Raw genomic sequence first — 15,184 nt, 5'->3', positions numbered from 1 at the left:
GTAGTTATCCAGTCATCTGGGAGTACCTCCTGACCACCCAGAGCCTGTTTCAACTGTTTCTTAAAAGTCATGCAACAATCCTCTTTTTCAGCTTCCACCAGTTTGTCCTGTTCTCTGTCTTTGCCCTCTCTTTCTTTATCTTCTTCACCACCAGAGTCATTCTACACACCACCATCCTGTGCTGTCTGGAAACACTCTCACCAACCACTACTTTACAGTCACTGATCTCCTTCAGATTACACCGTCTACACAAGATGTAGTCTATCTGTGTGCTTCTACCTCCGCTCTTATAGGTCACTCTATGTTCCTGTCTCTTCTCAAAGAATGTATTCACTATCGCCATTTCCATCTTTTTTGCAAAATCAACCACCATCTGTCCATCTACATTCCTCTCCTGGATAGCAAACCTGCCTATCACTTCCTCATCACCTCTGTTTCCTGCACCAATATGACCATTGAAATCTGCACCAATGACAACTCTCTCATTTCCAGGGATGCTCATCATCACTTCATCAAGATCCAACCAGAACTTCTCCTTCTCTTCCAGCTCACATCCTACCTGTGGGGCATACCCACTAACAACATTGAACATGACACCCTCCATTTCTATCTTCAGACTCATCACTCTATCTGACACTCTTTTTACCTCCACAACACTCCTAACAAACTCCTCCTTTAGGATAACTCCTACTCCATTTCTCTTCCCATCTCCACCATGATCGATCGAACAACTTGAACCCTGCTCCTAGGCTTCTAACCTTGCTACCTTTCCACCTGGTCTCCTGGACACACAGTATGTCTACATTTCTCCTCTGCATCATATCCACTAACTCTCTACCCTTTCCTGTCATAGTTCCAACATTCAAAGTCCCAACTCTCAGTCCAACACTCGTGACTTTCCTCTTCTCTCTCTCCCTACGAACCCGCCTTCCTCCTCTCCTTCTTCCACCAACAGTAGTCCAATTTCCACCGGCACCCTGTCGGTGAACAGCACCGATGGCGGTCGTTGTTAACCCGGGCCTCGACCGATCCGGTATGGATTTCGTAGGTCTGATTCGCATATTTGATTTGGCAAGATTTTACGTCGGATGCCCTTCCTGACACAACCCTCTGTATTTATCCGGGCTTAGGACCGGCACAATGAGTCCCTGGCTTGGGCCCCTTCGTGGCTACATTAATAACCATTTATACATATATTTTTTTAAAGTAATAAGGTTTATAACAATGTATTTGATGTTTAAAATTTAATAATTAACACATTTTTCCTTTTTAAATTGAACTATAGTTATAACCAATAGTTAAATAAATAAATATAAAATAAATGACTATAAAGATTTACCAAATGTTGCCAACCATTTTTCATCGATTCTAATAAGGGCTCTGCCTTCCCAGAATTTCTTTTAAAATAAAATTCCACTGGTAATGGGAGTCCCAACTGGAAAGTACATAGTAGCTAGTTTAAGTGATAGTTCCCGTCGCTGGTGTCATAGTCCAGTTTAGTCAGGTTTGGTGTTGCGCATTAAGCTTTATTAGTTTCTGTGTGGTTTCGGAGCTTCTGCGGGACATTATGTGTGTCGTCAATCAGGCTGTCGACGATGAAAAAGAGGGGAAAAGCGACTTTGAGCCGCTAGCCTCAGTTTACTTCCTGAATATACATGGAAGAACTCCTGACTGTTTAGTTCACTGAAACTCGGATACATTTTCTGAACTTCACCTAAAAGTACATTTTTAAAACGTTAAGGTATTAAAATGTCCCCTCCTGAGCCGGACGATACCACTCCATTGCTGCGGGATGATGCAAGCAGGTAAGTGCAGAGTTCGTCTGACAAACATTCAGCTGGGAGGTGTGAAGTTCACACACCGTGAACTCAGGACTACTCCTTCATGTTTTCACTAGACATCTCTTTTGAAATAATCGTGTTTGCTAGTGATGACTCTCAGAATGGGGACTACAGGAGCAGGTGGAGGTCCATCAGAGTCATGTACTTCACCATGTTCCTCAGCAGTGTTGGTGAGTTCATTCACGCCTTTTTCAAAACCATACAAGTCAGTACAAAGATGAGCATGTAAAGTTTAGCCAGAGCTGATTTAGGTCCTTTTGTGTAGAAAATGTTATGCACCCATTCAAGTTTAGCAGGTTTCTACCATGTCAGAATCAGAATGATCTTTAATGTCATTGTTGCACATGGACTTGTGATAACAAGGAAAAAAACAGTGGCTCTCCAGACAATAGAATGAAAGATAAGATAATATATAAAAAGTCTAAAAAACTGTAGAAAAAAAAGAATAAAAACATTATTTACATATATTGTACATGGAGGATAAATTAAAGACAGTACCAACCCTGTTGTACAGAATGATCTCACATTTGGGCTGGTCAAGCACTTTGAAAAGTTGAACATATTTGTATTATTAGTAATAGATAACATGTGGATGAATTCTAAAGGTGGACAGTTACTGAACAGATGAAGCGACATTCACAAGGCGCGTTCAAGCAACCACTCTTAATTTTAATTTTACATACAAAGTAACAAAGTGTTGGATCCCAAGACAAATAAAATCCTAACTTACCCATGCTGTCACTGACAACTCCAAATCTATCTTGACGAGTGTGTTTGTCCTTCACAAGTATTTTTCACTATTGACCAGAGCGTCTAAAATTCTAACCACCTTGTGGGAAGGTAACAAAAAAAGAATCACTTTCATTTTCACCCAGTGGAGTTAGATTCTGGGTAATCCAGTTCATATCTTAAGCTGCCATGAATGAACCAATGGGCTATATGCGTGACCAACTTCCGCATTCAGCCTTTGACTGCTCAGTTGTTTCCGGTCGGAGCCGTGGGCTGTTGTTTATGTGGAAATAGTGGAGTATTTGGACTTTAAAAGATGTCTTTTGGAGCTAATAAGAGTCACTATAAATGATGTTAGGCGCCTTGTTTGTTTTTCTAGCAAAATACCCCCAAATAAAAATGCAAAAAGGATTTAAATTGTGTTTGTCGTCCTACATAGAAAACTTCAAAGGTAACTTACTAATGCTAATGTTTTTAGCGCATGTTTACGTGCGACCAGCTCTAAAACTGAAGGACATTCATGTTGGCGACACGTTATAGGTTCAGTCAAGATGCAGATCGCTAAATTGTTTCATGTATTTTTTGTGAATCCAAAGCTAACCCAATTTGCCAAGTCCAAGCACATAGTTAGCCACAGCCAGAAGCAAGTAAGCAGTCTTATTCGAAACCGGAAATACGTCACACAGCTCCATGCATAGAGTCCATTCCAACAAGAAAAAAAACTATGTCTAGTCTTTTTTTTTTTTTGGTTTGTTTGGTTTTTTTTTGGCTGCACGGTGGCGCAGTGGTTTGCGATCTTACCTCACAGCAAGAAGGCCCCGGTTCAAATCCCAGCTGGGGGATCTGAAACAGAAACACCAACTGGGGACCTTTCTGTGTGGAGTTTGCATGTTCTCCCCGTGCATGCGTGGGTTTTCACACCAAAACATGCTTCATAGGTTAATTGGTTACTGTAAATTGCCCCTAGGTGTGTCTGTGAGAGTGAATGGGTGTGTGATTGAGGCCCTGCGAAAGACTGGTGACCTGTCCAGGGTGGACCCCGCCTTCGCCCATCAGAAGCCGGGTTAGGCTCCGGCACCCCGCGACCCCGAAAGGAACAAAGCAGCCAAGAAAATGAATGAATACATTATTTTAATATAGCCGACTTTAGCTAATATACACCCGTTTACGCAATGAAATCACTAACTACTCACAGTAAGTTATAAATATTGTTATTTACATGAGTGCTTTTTCTATTTGTTCTGAATTTTAATGAAATATGTAAAAGTTCCCTCTAATTTTACTAATAATGAATGAGAAGAAACATTTTCATTAGTTTGATGTTTATTACCCCACATATGAATCTACAAGCATGAACCTTAGGAACATTTAAACCAAATGTCTTCAACATGTGGCTCTTTTATCCCTTGATTGTGGCTCTTTAGCTTTGATTAAAAATACTAGTTAAATAGATATTAGATTATTTATGTAAGTTTTGTCATTTCTGCTTATATTTTTAACATGTCAAATAAATAAGCAATAAAGGTTTAATTTACTGTTAGAAATTTCCCAGAAATATTCTTTAAATTTGTGTTTAAGTGTATAATTACTCAAATAAAAGACTGCAAATGCTGTTTTATTTTGGTAAATTACACTAAAGTGGTTAAAGTTTTGAGCAAATTCAGTTTATAATGATAGAAAATGATTTAGTCGTGTTTTGCGCCTCACATTCCAGAGACAAAGAGAACCATTTTGGACACATGAACTAATACACTTCTATACAATTCAAATTACAACAGGGACTTGCTGATTCTTGGAATTCTGAAATAAAAGCAAAAAAAAAAAAAAGATTTCTTTCCTCTTACAGGCTGGAGGTTTAAGAAGAATTCCAATCTGGCTGTATTCACTTTTCGGGTTTTTTGGAAAAGGTCAGAACTTCATGTACAAAGTTTAGTTTTCAGGCAAAAATGTCAGTTTTTTGCTCATCTCTACAGAGAGACATACATCTTCGTCCTTCCTAACAGAACCAGAACCTTCAGGATCCCAGAAATCTGATCGTGAATGTTTCACTGATACAGAAAGACACATTTACAAACACATGCACTGCTGTAGCCTAAGACAATGTTTAAACCCTTCATGTTGAACACATGCAATGAACACATCAACACTTTGAACTTGTGACCTTGGTCAACTTAAGCAGCTAGATTTGTATTTATTAATTTTGGTTTTATTTGATCTTACTTCTATATCTTATATTTTATTGTAAATATCCTCTTATGGTTAAACCATCGGACAGTCGTGCATATTATACTATGTATGTATATGTATGTGACACATACAATTTTAATTTGAATGTTTTCAAAACATTTAGCTGCAGTGACCTTCTCAAAGTCCAAATCCTAGTGTTCTGCTGGATGTTCATCACAAAACTATCAAAACTAGCTGCTTATATTTAGAAACAATTCACAGGCCTTGAATAACTAAACATATACGCACACATATAAATGTTGGGGAATTTCATAAAATAATAATACCATAACACTGCCATTAGCTCCCAGTGTTTTTCTTAGTAAGACGTGAATAGCTCAATACAATGTTGCAGGTTTAGGTTGAATGTTGATGTAAAACACAAACAATATATTTCAAAACAAATTGCTATTTTTTTTTCCCAAAACAAGCCAATTATTTAAAATAAACAGGATAGGAAAAAGTTGAGTGTTTCATATTTATAGACTTTCGTCAGAACTTGTGGAATAATCTGCAACTGAAGCTTCTACACCTTGAAAGTTCTCTGTAGGAACTGTGGGTAGAGCTCTATCCCTCAGCAGACATTGGAGGAGCTTTTTGTCCACCGGGTGGAGATCCAGTTGGAGTTTTTATACCTAGAGGGTCCTCCTTTGGATCTCGAGATGGAGCAATAGATCTCTCAATAGACACTGGAGGAGCTTTTTGTCCTCCGAGTGGAGCTAGAGTTGGAGCCTTTATACTTAGAAGATGATCTGAATGATTTGCTGCTACAGCCGTAGATCCATCAGCAGACACTGGAGGAGCTTTTTGTCCTCCGAGTGGAGCTAGAGTTGGAGCCTTTATACTTAGAAGATGATATGAAGGATTTGCTGCTACAGCTGTAGATCCATCAGCAGACACTGGAGGAGCTTTTTGTCCTCCGAGAGGAGCTAGAGTTGGAGCCTTTATACCTAGAAGATGATATGAAGGATTTGCTGCTACAGCCATAGATCCATCAGCAGACACTGGAGGAGCTTTTTGTCCTCCGAGTGGAGCTAAAGTTGGAGCCTTTATACTTAGAAGATGATCTGAATGATTTGCTGCTACAGCCGTAGATCCATCAGCAGACACTGGAGGAGCTTTTTGTCCTCCGAGAGGAGCTAGAGTTGGAGCCTTTATACCTAGAGGGTCCTCCTTTGGATCTCGAGATGGAGCAGTAGATCTCTCAATAGACGCTGGAGGAGCTTTTTGTCCTCCGAGTGGAGCTAGAGTTGGAGCCTTTATACTTAGAAGATGATCTGAATGATTTGCTGCTACAGCCGTAGATCCATCAGCAGACACTGGAGGAGCTTTTTGTCCTCCGAGTGGAGCTAGAGTTGGAGCCTTTATACATAGAAGATGATATGAATGATTTGCTGCTGCAGCCGTAGATCCATCAGCAGACACTGGAGGAGCTTTTTGTTTTTTGGGTGGAGCTCCAGTTGGAGTTTTTATACCTAGAAGATGATCTGAATGATCTACTGCTACAGCTGTGGATCCATCAGCAGGGATAGCAGGAGCTTGAAGTCCTTCAGGAGGAGCTGCAGCTGAAGTATCTACACTTTGAAAATGTCCTAAAGGATCTGCAGATGGTTTAGCATGATCTTCTTCAGCTGTAGATCTTTCATCTCCTTTTGGCGCACTAGTCTCCCTGTTGGGATCTGGATCTACATTCTGACTCTGCTCTGTTCTTTGTAAAATCCTCATAGTTGACTCGTCACCTTTTCCAGGATTAAACAATGGAAAGACTTTTCCTTTAAATTCAGCCGTCAATGATCCGATGAAACTCTTACGGTCCACATCATAAAAAGAGAGCTCTCCCTTTTCATAATCCAGATACACACCCACTGTTTGTGGTCTGGAGTGAACAGGTACACACACCTGTGGTACAGTGCTGAACTGAAGATGACCTTCATCTTCAGGGGAAGAAGACAGGAACCAGAAACCATTTAAAGTGTTTGGAGAGAAATCAACTTTTTGAGGGATTTCAGGAGAACTTGTGACTCCGATCCACCAGGACAGTTTGACATCAATATTTGGATTCTTCAAAGAAACTTCCCAGTAATGTTTTCCATGAGAGAAACCTGGAGTCCCTTTGATAGCTGTGATACAAGTGACTCTTTCTCCATCTGGAAAAGTTATTCCCCATTTGTCTCTTAGTATCGACTCTCTTATCATGAGAAATTCATTTGTGTTCTCCAGTTTAATATTAACTGTTGAAGAAAGAAAATTAGAGTTAAAAAGAATCAAAAGTCTCAAGAGAAAATCTATTTTCTTTGTCAAATGAAAGTGTTACCATAATTCTGAGAAGCAGATGACAGATCTGTCGGCGGCGACGTCTCTGTGAGGAAGAACAAATAAAAACATCAGTAAATACATATTTTCTTCTTTTTTTAAAAGATTTGAATCTCACCTTTAGGCAAAAGTGGCTCTTTTTCTGATGAAAAAGCACAGAAAATTTGCAGTTAATTTAATATAGTTTTTAAAAATATGTCTTTTAACTTCCTTCAGTAACCTCCAAAACAGTAACTTAACTGAGACTCTGAGGTTCTTACCTTCTATAAAGTCAGATGATTCCTTGGCTGAAACAAAAAATAAAGATTATAAATGTTTTTAAAAATATATTAAATCAATTTACTTAAAGACAATTAGAAAGTGGGATTTCTGTTATAATAATTTAAATCGGAGTGGTTCATTCTCTGATGAAAAAGCATGAAGTTTACAGTTAATTTATTGTTATCAAGAGTTTAACTTTGGTTCTATGATTCAACCATAAATGGAACAATAATAAAATAGCTGCACACGAGTAAACTCTAAAACAGTAACAGAACTGGGACTCTGGATCTTACCTTCAATACATTCAGCTGATTTCTCCTCTGAAACATAAAACAAACAATTTAAACATTGTAAAATCACATTAAGTCTATCTACTTGAGGTTTGAAGGGAAGAACCGGAATCAAATCCTTCAAGGATGCACCAATCACCACGATCAGTGACATGATAGACACCTGACTTAAGACCAGAAGAATGGGATGAAGAATTATCAACAAGTTTTACATTCTTTCAATACAGCAAGTAGTCATTTAATAAAGATAATAAAAATAGAGGAGTAATTCTCATGAGAAAGTTTTAAATTGTATCTAAAATTTTTCCCGCTAAAAGTGTTTTTCAGATTTCATGGAAGAGGCAATTTTAAGATATCAGGAAAATATGATGTAAATGGTTTTACACAGACAGCTTCAGTTTCTCTACAACTTGTTTCAAGACAAAGAAAACTTTAGTTACTTTACTTTAATGTAGAAACCAAAGATCTGAAACTCATGATAGAAAGTTTCAAAGGGCACTTTTTGTTATCAGATAAACACTAACGTAGATTTAAATACGTGCTCGGACAACTATTAAAAGAAGATTTTTTTCTTCTCTGAAGTCTTTTATAAATGAGCAAAGAATATTTAAGTTCAATAAAAGTTGCCTTAGAACAATTCTCCCTAAATGTAAATAAACATTATTTTTCATATGGTTGTAGATCAAACCTTTACCTTTCTTCCTGTAAAACATGAATCCAATGACCATCACGATCATAATGATTAGAAGTATTGTGAATGCAATCCATCCACCTATGAATCCAAAGTCTGAACAGAAAATCAAAACATTTTATAGGTTTACATTTTTCTTCTGAATCCACTTTTCTTTGTCAGTATTTCTTTACCCTCTGGTGGAGGTGGTATGTTCTTTTCCAGGTGGAGTCTGACTGCGAGGCCCTTTGTGTTGGGCAGACCAACTGAACATGAAACCTCAGATGAAGCTGAAACCAGAATCCAGCTGTGGACTCTGATAAAACCAGAGGAGTCCCTGACAAACGTCGCTCTGTCTTTGTCTGGATCTTCTGACCAGCGCAGTTCAGGCTGAGGGAACCAGCCTTCAGATTCACAGCTCACATTCACCGTGTTGTCTTCTCTCCACACTGCAGACAGAACAGGGAGGCTTCCTGTTTCTGTGAGGAGATTAGAAGAAGAAGATGATGCTTTAATCCAGAAGATGCTGTTTGATTTTCTGTCTATTCCTCTATCATCAGACTCACCTGTAACATAGAGATTCATACTTCCACTGTCGTGTTCCTGCAGACTGCTGACATAGCAAGTATATTTCCCTTCATCTTTAATAGTAACATTTATCAGCTTTAAGGTCATGTCGCCTGTTTTCATGCCTCCAGACGTTGAGTCCTTTACGTCAAATGAAACTCGGCCGACAAATGAACCATCCATGAAGAACCTATCAGCTCTTCCTGGAATATAAATCATGACTGGAGTGTCAACATTCTCCTCACGATACCGGCGGACCTCCAGATCCTCAGCGTCTTGGGGTGGGGTGAGCCAGCAGGGCATGAGGACTGTGTCCCCACGGCGCACAGACTTGGAATCTCCAACAGAAACCACAAAACGTTCTGAAACTTGAACAGAAACATCAAAACAGTCAGTCCTGGTATGTGTTTTTATTTCTTTTTGTTGTCAAGTAGAAGATGAAAAAACTTAGTATGTCTATGCTTAGGTCTGAATTTTAAAATGTATTTTTTAAAATGACAAATGAGCAATTGTTAAAATAATACATGTAAACATAGACAAGACAAAGATAAACAAGACTTAAGTAGTACTCAGTGGGTGGGCTCACTACGCTAGGCAGCCGTGCAGTGGTCAGCGTAGCGTGCTAGTGAGCACCACTTGCACCACTGTATCAAGCTAGATAGATACAGAGGTGCATGATAGTGAGCTCCTTTTTAGCAAACTCCGTTGTGAGCTAACGAGCTATGCTGTATCAAGTTAATGAGCTCCACTGTATTGAGTTTGTGAGCTCCGCTGTAGCAAGCTAACAAGCTCTATTGTATCAAGCTAGCGAGCTCTGCTATAGCAAGCTACCCACTGAGTGCTCATTTAACCCAGTGTGGGCAAACATGTGGGGCCACCACAGAAACTGTGGACAAACCCAACCGAGGTAGACATTTTCTGTCTAATTTTAAACCATATGGAGCCCACTTGGCCTTGCTGGCTGGACTTTTACATCTTTTTCTGTTAAGGAACTATCCTGTTTATATACAGTATATATACGCACACAATTATATATTAGGCTTTTTAAATTATTGCATTAATTACAATAATAATTTACAGACATTTTAGTGCGTTGTTTTTTTTTTTAAAGAATTGCGTTAATTCTCATTTTTGGATCGGCTGGTCACTTCCGTGTTTTGTACATCTGGAGGAGCATTATATCCAGCTCAAATGAAACAATTATTAAATCATTAGAGCCTCAACCCTATTTTAAAGTTTAAATTGCCTTTTTTTAACAAAAGTGGACTGTTGTCATGGTAATGGCTTCAGCGCAAAACCCGCACAAACCTCGTTCTGCTCTAGCTCCTTTTTGAGAAAAGTTTCACTTTAGAGGGAAAGTTCACCTATTAGTGCCCAGTTTTGTCCAGATGATGAAAGAAAGTGTATTTAAAAAGTTAAAAAGTCCAAATTGATTTTATATATATATATATATATAATACTTTTTGTTGTTGTTCTTTTTTTGAAACACATGTATTGTAGGCACTTTTTTTTTTAATTTTGTGTGCATTTTTTTTGTCCCCTATATTTTACTTATAATATCTGCCCCCTTCTGTAAGTATAAATAATTCACTTTCTCTGCAGTGTGTTATTTCATCTTCTTAGATTTTTAATTTCTTTTCTCCTTTATCCCAGTCTTTAAATTATACAATTTTTTAACAGGTAAAATTAAATTATAAAATCACTCTCATGTCTTTTCTACTGTCTTGCTGTTGTGATAAACTGTGAAATAAGCTACATTAACATTAGAATGATGGTATTATTTGGAAGTTCTTGTTCAATAATTTTTGGATTGCTCAGAAAAGTGTTCCTACTGTTTTTTTGATGTGATAAAGAGACTAGAGACTCTAGACCCGTTGTTTTTTTTTTCATTTTATTTGTTCAGGATTGAAAAAAAAACTACCCCTCGGCAGTGTTAAGGTTAAGGTTGGAAGTATTCTCTAAATATATATATAAAAAATAAAATAAAATAAAAACGTAATAAAGCCACTTTTTTGGATTTTTTTTTTCATCTTTTAATGCATCACAATGTCACAAACTTAAATAAAATACCTCAAAAGGAAGTTTTTACAGCTATTAATAGGTGAAAAATAATTGCAATTAAATTAGATTTACTAGATTCATTAATTAAAAGTCACGATTATTTAGTCACACAAAAAAATTAATCGCATGACAGTACTTATATATACATACATATTTACATACGTGTATGAAAAATGTCCAGCTGGTGTCACTATTGGGATTTTCTGTAAGGTTACACTCAATCAGATAAAACAGCTGATAAATGTCTTCTATAATGTAAATATTCTGTGTAAAGTTTCTTTAAAATATAGACAGTATTATGTGAGACTGAACTCTGCTCTTTTGAAACAAACTAAAGAATAAACAAAAATGACCCTTTTTGTTTCCTTCTTTCACTGGTATCACTCACCAGAAGCAGAGCTGCATGTTGAAGCAACAAGCTCCAAAACTATCCAAAAGAACATCCGTCTGTCTGTAATAAGAGAGAGAATATTAACATAGAGAATCATAAATACAATTAAATTAAAGTGCAACTATGGTGGGAAATAATTTTACATACAAAGTAACAAAGTGTTGGATCCTAAAACAAATAAAATCCCAACTTACCCATGCTGCCACTGACGACTCCAAATCTATCTTGACGAGTGTGTTTGTCCTTCACATGTATTCTTCACTATTGACCTTCAGGGCCAAAAATTCTTACCACTTTGTGGGAAGATAACAAAAAAAGATTCACTTTCATTTCCATTAATCATTACCCAGTGGAGTTGGATTCTGGGTAATGCAATTCATATCTTAAGCTGCCATGAATGAACCAATGGGCTATATGCATGACCTTCTTCCCCATTCAGCCTTTGACTGTTCAGTTGTTTCCGGTCGGGGCAGTGGACTGTTGTTTATGTGGAAATAGTGGAGTATTTAGACTTTAAAAGATGTTATTTGGAGCTAACAAGAGTCACTATACAGTAAATGATGTTAGGCGCATTGTTTGTTTTTCTAGCAAAATACCCCAAAATAAAAATGTAAAAAGATTTTAAATTGTGTTTGTCGTCCTACATAGCAAACTTCAAAGGCAACTTACTAATGCTAATGTTTTTAGTGCATGTTTACCTGCGACCAGCTCTAAAACTGAAGGACATTCATGTTGGCGACACGTTATAGATACAGACAAGATGCAGATCGCTGCATTGATTCATGTATTTTATGTGAATCTAAAGCTAAACTTCGCAGTATTTAATGAAGTCCTGTTAGCTTTCATGCAGTTAAAGTGCGAAGCTCTGCTGCAGCTGCAGCCGTGATCGGGAACCATTTGGAGCATAAACCCGAACCGAAACCGTAATCCTAACCTTAACCATTCCTCCGGGTCCGTGCAGCCAAGAAAAAAACTTCAGAACTGACTACAGTATTTATAAAATTACTTGTGAATACCGTTGTCACTTTCATTTGGGCTAATGCTAGCTAGCATGAAAGACACGTTTGATTATCGCTGTCTTTATCTTTATGACCTGTTAGTTGTGTTTCAGTTACTCCACAGCTGAGTGTTTCTAAACTTGTGTAAATGTAATTTTCAGGTTCAGGTAGAATCAGTCTGAGATGTGATTCATGTCCTACGTCTCAACAGAGGTGAGGTTACCGTTAGCACACGCTGCTATCGCTCCATGAAGAAGGCAGGGGCAGCTCATCATCAGCTGAGAGTAAGATCAGTAATCTGAAAGTCACTTTAAAGTTCGTTTACAAAAAAAGATCCTGTGAAACAGGTTTGAAATGCTCTAACAGAACTACGTTTTATCCCAAGAAGTCACATGATCATGCAGTACATGATAGCGTTTTGTGAGTTTGAGTGTTTGGTGTTTCATGAAGGCAAACTTTGCCTTTTTGGATGTCAATGTGCTTACACATAATCATAAACTATCATACGATGTAAGAAATAACGAAAATAAACCAATACCAGGGAAAGTACACAGAGATTTGACAAGTGGACACATATAATTAGCCACAGCCAGAAGCAAGTAAGCAGTCTTATTCGAAACCGGAAATACGTCACACAGCTCCGTGCATAGAGTCCATTCCAACAAGAAAAAAAAACTATGTCTAGTCTTTTCTTTAAAGTAAATGGGTGACTCCCAAGATTTTTTTGGTAATTTGTTTTTGTTTTTAATTGAAAATACAATGAATTACAAGCAAAAAAATAACAATAACCATGAGGATTCTGCTGTTATGAGGTATCGAGACGACGGTATGCAGGAACAAAGAGGTGAAGTGGAGTGATCGGAGAACAACTTAATTATCAAAAAAGCACCTCTCCAAGAGGGGAAAAAACTCCAGAACCATAAAAATTAACAAGGCTTCAATGAAGACACGAGCCATCCAAAAGAATCTGAACATGAAACAAAGCGGGATCAAATAGAAACTAAACTTAACTAAAGTGTAGGCAGCTGTGCAAGACTGCAAGGTAAGAGAAGGGGCGGAGCCTTCCAGGAACCACAGCCAACCAGCACAAGGAAACAATAAAACTAAGAAACTGACAGACTGTGTCATGTGCAGGTGTAATCAGAATTGTTAGTGTTTATGCATTCATGGATCGATGGATGTAATTTACAACATGGGCTTACTGATTCTCAGGATTCCTTTTCCCCTTTTTGGCTGGAAAGAAGAATTCAGATCTGACTATATTCACTAGGATGGTTTATTTTATTTTACAAAATATGAGCTTCATGTACAAAGTTCATTTTTCACAGTACTACAAGCAAAAATATCAGTTTTTATTCCTCTTTCTTTGTGCATCCAAGTCCATCTTAAGAAGACCAGAACATTTCCAGATCCTAAAAATCTAGTTGGTACAAATGGTTAATATTTCACTGATGTCAAAGTGAAAGATGCACATTTACAATCACATGTAATGCTGTAGGTTAAGACAAAGTTTTAAGCTTTAGTGTTTAAAAAATAGCTGCATTAAACCTCTCACAGTACAACATTCCAAATACTTTGTTATATGCTCAATACAAAACAATCAACAGTAGCTGCTTATGTTCAGAAACAATTCACAGGCCTTATAAAAACTACACACACACATATATATATATATAATGGGTAATTTGATTAAAAATAATAATACCATAAGAATGTTATTAGCTGCAAGTGTTTTTCTTAATAAGATGTGTATGGTTGAATGCAATGCTGCTGGTTAAGATTATTGCAAAACACAAATGTATATATATAAAAACAATTTGCTAAATTTTTTAAAAACAAAGCAATTATTTAAAATAAAAAGAGTATGGAAAAGTCAAGTGTTTCATATTTATAGACTTTCGTCAGAACCATTCACACCTTGAACGTCCTCCTTGGGATCTGCAGCTGGAGCTCTTGATTCCTCAGTAAACACTGGAGGAGTGTTTTGTTCTTCAGGAGGACCTCCAGTTGGAGTTTTTACATTAGAGTGTCCAAGAGTGTCCTCCTTGGGATCTGGAAATGGAGCTCTAGATCCTTCAGCAGACAGTGGAGGAGATTTTTGTCCTCCGGGTGGAGCTCCAGTTGGAGTTTTTACACCAAGATATTCTGAATGATTTGCTGCTACAGCCACAGATCCATCAGTAGAGAGTAGAGGAGCTTGAAGTCCTTCAGGAGGAGCTGCAGCTGAAGTTTCTACACCTTGAAAATGTTCTAAAGGATCTGCAGATGGTTTAGCATGACCTTCTTTGACTGTAGTTCCTTCGTCTTCTTTTGGCACACCAGTCTCCCTGTTGGGATCTGGATCTACATTCTGACTCTGCTCTGTTCTTTGTAAAATCATCATAGGTGACGTGTCACCTCTTCCAGGATTAAACAATGGAAAGACTTCTCCTTCAAATTCAGCCGTCAATGATCCGATGAAACTCTTACGGTCCACATCATAAAAAGAGAGCTCTCCCTTTTCATAATCCAGATACACACCCACTGTTTGTGGTCTGGAGTGAACAGGTACACACACCTGTGGTACGGTGCTGAACTGAAGATGACCTTCATCTTCAGGGGAAGAAGACAGGAACCAGAAACCATTTGATGCGTTTGGAGAGAAATCGACTTTTTGAGGGATTTCAGGAGAACTTGTGACTCCGATCCACCAGGACAGTTTGACGGGAATATTTGGATTCTTTGGAACATTTTGAGTCTTCAAAGAAATTTCCCAGTAATGTTTTCCATGAGAGAAACCTGGAGTCCCTTTGATAGCTGTGATACAAGTAACTCTTTCTCCATCTGGAAAAGTTATT

General features: G+C 37.8%; 2 protein-coding genes across 2 annotated transcripts in view; both read right to left on the bottom strand.

Moving 5' to 3' along the window:
- Positions 1-5,363: 5,363 nt before the first annotated feature.
- Positions 5,364-11,811, bottom strand: LOC112155627 (butyrophilin subfamily 2 member A2-like). Its single transcript, XM_036216912.1, has 10 exons — positions 11,544-11,811; positions 11,347-11,409; positions 8,897-9,265; positions 8,525-8,809; positions 8,355-8,447; positions 7,664-7,690; positions 7,370-7,396; positions 7,228-7,251; positions 7,111-7,155; positions 5,364-7,027 (listed from the first exon to the last, which is right to left on the bottom strand). The coding sequence occupies exons 1-10, from the start codon at positions 11,545-11,547 to the stop codon at positions 5,364-5,366; spliced, it is 2,601 nt and encodes an 866-aa protein (XP_036072805.1). The 5' UTR covers positions 11,548-11,811.
- Positions 11,812-13,601: 1,790 nt separating this feature from the next.
- The window catches only part of LOC112156317 (butyrophilin-like protein 3), a gene marked incomplete in the record, with an annotated part of 35,791 nt that continues 34,208 nt past the window's right edge, over positions 13,602-15,184 (bottom strand). The window contains 1 exon segment of the mRNA XM_036216928.1: positions 13,602-14,737. Within this exon segment, the coding sequence (XP_036072821.1) occupies positions 14,236-14,737 (502 nt within the window).

This window comes from Oryzias melastigma, linkage group LG18 (assembly GCF_002922805.2).
Source record: "Oryzias melastigma strain HK-1 linkage group LG18, ASM292280v2, whole genome shotgun sequence".
NCBI lineage: Eukaryota > Metazoa > Chordata > Actinopteri > Beloniformes > Adrianichthyidae > Oryzias > Oryzias melastigma.
The sequence above is the reverse complement of the archived record's forward strand: the minus strand, read 5'-3'. Positions and strand labels throughout refer to the sequence as shown.

Excerpts from the sequence above, each read along its gene's own strand:
- LOC112155627 (XM_036216912.1), bottom strand. Across the intron at positions 7,252-7,369 it reads ATCATCTGACTTTATAGAAG|AAAAAGAGCCACTTTTGCCT; the intron begins GTAAGAACCTCA and ends CTTTTTCATCAG. Across the intron at positions 7,028-7,110 it reads ATCTGCTTCTCAGAATTATG|TTAATATTAAACTGGAGAAC; the intron begins GTAACACTTTCA and ends TTTCTTCAACAG.